The sequence below is a fragment of the Salvia splendens genome, chromosome 11 (genome assembly GCF_004379255.2).
Source record: "Salvia splendens isolate huo1 chromosome 11, SspV2, whole genome shotgun sequence".
NCBI lineage: Eukaryota > Viridiplantae > Streptophyta > Magnoliopsida > Lamiales > Lamiaceae > Salvia > Salvia splendens.
Genome location: NC_056042.1, coordinates 7,480,410 through 7,484,960, shown reverse-complemented (window position 1 = coordinate 7,484,960; position 4,551 = coordinate 7,480,410). Strand labels below are relative to the sequence as shown.

General features: G+C 36.5%; 1 protein-coding gene and 1 pseudogene across 1 annotated transcript; both read right to left on the bottom strand.

Moving 5' to 3' along the window:
• Positions 1-1,600, bottom strand: part of LOC121754366 — a 10,817-nt pseudogene extending 9,217 nt beyond the window's left edge.
• A 23-nt stretch (positions 1,601-1,623) lies between these two features.
• LOC121754365 (integrator complex subunit 7-like) lies at positions 1,624-3,728 on the bottom strand. Its single transcript, XM_042149743.1, has 5 exons — positions 3,587-3,728; positions 3,082-3,515; positions 2,643-2,828; positions 2,263-2,370; positions 1,624-1,908 (listed from the first exon to the last, which is right to left on the bottom strand). The coding sequence occupies exons 1-5, from the start codon at positions 3,660-3,662 to the stop codon at positions 1,624-1,626; spliced, it is 1,089 nt and encodes a 362-aa protein (XP_042005677.1). The 5' UTR covers positions 3,663-3,728.
• Positions 3,729-4,551: the final 823 nt, after the last annotated feature.

The following is a 4,551-nucleotide window of genomic DNA, read 5'->3' as shown; positions in this document are numbered from 1 at the left end:
GGCTTCAGAAGGAATAGGAGATTTTCCCTAGTCTTGCGACCTATATGCTTAAATCGCCCAAGAAGATCTTCAATGAGCAAGGCATGCAAAGTCTCATCTAGGTATCTAGATTTAGAAACTTTATAAATTTCCGAAGAACACCAGTCTGGAACTAGAAAAGCAAAACCAGCAGTAAAGGCCATAACTGAGCAATTCAATGCAAGTGTAGAAACACTCATTACACTTTGTCTGTCCATACCCATGAAAGATGTCAAAAGCATATCAGATTCTTCAGCCAATTTCTTTTCATATGGCATGATGCCTCCATAACAGAGTTAATGAAGGAGCCAAGTTTCAAAGAAGTTTCGGGCAAAAGAAGAGTACCTCTATCTAACACTCTACCATACCAGTGCCACCCTGGATAGATGAAACTGAATCAAGTAACTGCATCATATCAGCAACTTTTTTCAAAACCTTTGCTCTAAGGGTCAAAAACATCTTTGGAAACTGAATATATGGCCCATATCAGGGGCTCGAAGAATTTCTTCAGCACAAAGAATTGTATCATAACCATTAAGAAGAATTTCCCTATACTTGTAACTTTGGGTCCTCAATGCACTGACACCTTTCACGTAAACCACTTCCACCTGGGATGATACATGTGCCTTGGCCAGATAAAAAGAACAGCTGAATCTGTTTTTCTGAGGTAGAGAACCAAGACAGAGATTTTAACCCAGCTGCAACAGGAAGAAGATTTAACTGCTTTCATAAGCTGCTCAAATATGAAAGCAGCAGTGGACCATGCACCCTGACAGGCAGCATTTTTTCCAGCCTTATAAGCACACCAGTAATTATTTCCTTCTAAAATCTCATTTGCACAACCCAAGGTAGATTTATCAAACTCAAGAATGGAAGAAGCACAGGACAAACTAGAGCTCTACAAGGTGACAACAAGTCCTCTGTCAAATTCTTCATGCAGATAAAGGCAGAATGTAAGTGCAATAATAGAAAGTTCATCAGCCTAGTGTAGCTACCTATATAGCTACAATGGCATACAATTTCTACTTGAAGTTTCAATGCATCAAATCCAAGTTGTGGCTTGTTTCAGTACCTGTATATTCAAGGTTTTCCAAACAAATAGCCATGATTTTTGACATAGTGAGAATGATATTTGATTCAACCAGTGTTTTGCCATTGCTAACATACACTGTCATATGGGGATTTGACAAGACTGTTTTCTCTGATTCTTTGTCGATCATCTTCATCAAATTACATACAAATAAACATGCACTATTGAGTACTAGGCAATGAAGCTTTGGGCATTTCTCAATCAGAATAAAGTTTTCAGCAAGCTTTTAACCTCAAACTCCACAGCAAAGTCAGCCATATTATTACCAATTAATGGTGTCACGAGAGATATGACTTGATCTAGGATGAAAGAGATCACCTGGGATGCCAGAGTACAACCTGATCCACCTGACCACATATCTTGTCTTCCCAAAACTTTTCCTGAAAGATCTGCTAGAACATTAACAGCGAAAACTCTGTTTGATTGCACTGATGATTTTAGCATATTTTTAACGACCACAAACAGCTTCTGGAAAAGCTCAGGAATCTCCATGCACGGAATAATGGAGAAATTGATCAGAAGGATCTGCAAAATATGATGATGTGAGGGACTCTATGAATATACTGAGGCCATATTTTAGTAATGCAGCAACAATACTTATATAAAAGTCTTAGAGATTCAAGCTGCAGTGTCGGTTGAAGTTCAGATCTGTGTAGGATGCCGAATACCCTATGGACTGTGCTTGCATTTGAAGGAACAATACAAACTTCTCTTGCTAATAAAAGGCGGAAGCATCTCAAAGATGTCACTTGCATGCGCAAAGATCTATCTTCACTTTGAAACAGTGTAAGCAATTCAAACTACAACAAGAAATAAGAAATTACAAACTCAAATAAGCAAGATACTAATATATAGAAGCAAATAAGATTACTGACTAATAGTGTTATTGTATATCAAATTTGTACAACCAGTTTAATAAGTACATTGGGTTGAGTATAATTGAATATTGATATCCAGTTATCCACCCCTCCACAGATTATAAATTGTGCCAATAAATCATTTCTGTACATTGAGCTTAGTCTCTTTTCTTGAAGACAAGTTTGAATTCATTTATAGGCTGTGAAAGGAAGAAAAAATAGAAATTGACATCCAGATATTCAAAAAACTATAGGCAATTGATTGATAAGATACATCCAAGTCATATGAAAAGGCACCTGAGTAGGAACTAGAAGCATCCAACGAGAAGCAATTTTGGAAAGTGAGATTAGCATGGTAGCTGAGAAGTCATCTTCTGAAGAATCCATGAGAAGCTTCAAACCTAACTATAAGAAGTATATTTAGAAGTTGAAAACTTGCAATGCAATATAAAAGTGAGCTCTAAATACAAACACATAATATCTCAAAAACATGCACAAACTGTACGTAGTTATGCCCATGTAAAACGAAAAGTGATAGCTCCACATAGGATTTCACACTTCTTTCTTATTTTATGTTTAAGTTGTCCTCAACGTGCTTAGATATGTGAGAAAAATAAATCCATGTCACAGCGTAAAGAACAACTAATGCATCTAATAGAGGTGGGAAGATGTTGAACCTTGTATGCATTCTCTGCAATTGAAAACGAGCACCACAGTTTGGCGAATGCACGTCCTGCAGCTAACTTTATGTCTTCTGAACTCTCCTGTGACGAGACTGTTGTCCTAAGCATCTCCAAGAAAACAACTGCAAAGTCATCTGACGTCTCAGACAAGTAGCCTGCAGCAAAATAAGCAGCCTTCACCTGCAGAAAGCAGCAAAAAGTTTTGTAAACTATAGAAAAAAAATTAAGATAATCTGGAACAATTTTTGTAACATTATCAGTCACTATATGCACCCACCTCAGATAGTTATACATTAAATGAGCAACAAAAACAAGGAATCATTTTACAAACAAAATCAATAAATGAGAAGTTCCTACATACAGAACTAAACTGTTACTACTTCGCATAAAAGCTAAAATCCGTCAGATAATACATAATGCTTCATCAGCATACCTCAAGAACATCACCAGTAACCAAACTTGACAGCGCAATATACCGCACATCCGGACAATCCTTTGCAAAATAAGCCCAGCAACCAAACAGCCGCAAAGAGAGTGCTCTTTCCTCAGTATCCCCTTCATCAAACACTTCCTTCACTCTGGTCAACAACTCCAATTGATTCTCAAACATTTCCTTGCTAAAAATGCCCTCAGCATCTCTATTTCCCCTCCTCTTAATTTTCATAAAAATTCTAACTACGCATTCTTTAGTGTGTTTGTCCCCTGAACTAAACGCATCGGCCAGACACAGTAATATAGCATTGAGGAACAGCTTATCCTCTTCCGGGAATAAGCCGAACATCGTGTGCTCTGCAAACGTCAGCTTTGGATCCTTGTTCCACCGCTGAAGCCGCCTGCCGATTTCTTGTAAGGCATCAATTGATTTTCCTAAACCATAAGAAATGAATCAATTTTGCAGAGAATTAATTTATAAATGTATGTGAAGTTGGTGGAGTTACCTGGTATATCTGAACGAAGGTCTTTTTGGAGCTGAATGCTCCAGTCCATGGCACAAGCTGCTGGGGTTCGCTCCATACTAAAGCGTGTGATTTTGAGTTAGTGATGAACACTAATTATATGATAAAATGGTCGCCCTCGCCCTCGCCCTCGCCCTCAAATATTTCTAGCTTTGATAAACCATGATTTTATACAGAAGTGTCGCTACCGCCCACTCCGTGCGACTAATTTCTCCTTATCTAGGCGTAAAAATGTCACGTCCGCTACCTATATTTACCTCCGATGAGCTAGTAATATATATTCCGCCCCATCCGTTTTCAAATCATGGATCTGCCACTGAGACTATCGAATACATCGAACGTTGAACGTTGAATTATGTAGTGACAAAATCGAGATTTTGATATAGAGCCCAAGCCACTTTTAACGGTTACGGGTATTTTTCAGTTTCGGGAGTCTAAAATATGCAAATAATAAGATTGAAACATTTAGATAAGTGATAGACATGCAATGCATGGTTTATAAGGTTAGAAACAATAAAGTCGAAAGAGCAGTCAATATTGAAAAAGTAGACAAAAATAACTATTAGTATTAATAAACAACCATGCGTCGCAGCACCAAATCAAGTTACTATGTATGTCTTCTTTTCTATCAATTCATAATTTCTATCAATGGTTGGAGATCCAACGATATTATTTCCATAATTCTTACAACGATATTTAATTAAAGAATTCAACGATGAGATTTAATGTAGCTAATGAAATAATAAAATCAAAAAAAATATTTTTTAAAATAAATAGCAGAGTTTTAAAATGAAATTTTATCAACATTATATTATATTTTTGTATTGTTTTATTATTATTAATGTTTATATCAACTACATAACTTGTTTAATAAATAGTAAACAAAATTATTTCTCTTATTGGTGTACGTATTTTCACTACCAATCTGTTATTATGACTCTCAATAG

Coding starts and splice junctions, on each gene's coding strand:
- LOC121754365 (XM_042149743.1), bottom strand. CDS start 3,662: ATGGAGCGAACCCCAGCAGCTTGTGCCATGGACTGGAGCATTCAGCTC. Junction 3,516..3,586: donor CCTTCGTTCAGATATACCAG/GTAACTCCACCA, acceptor CTTATGGTTTAG/GAAAATCAATTGATGCCTTA. Junction 1,909..2,262: donor TGCTTCTAGTTCCTACTCAG/GTGCCTTTTCAT, acceptor TTCTTGTTGTAG/TTTGAATTGCTTACACTGTT.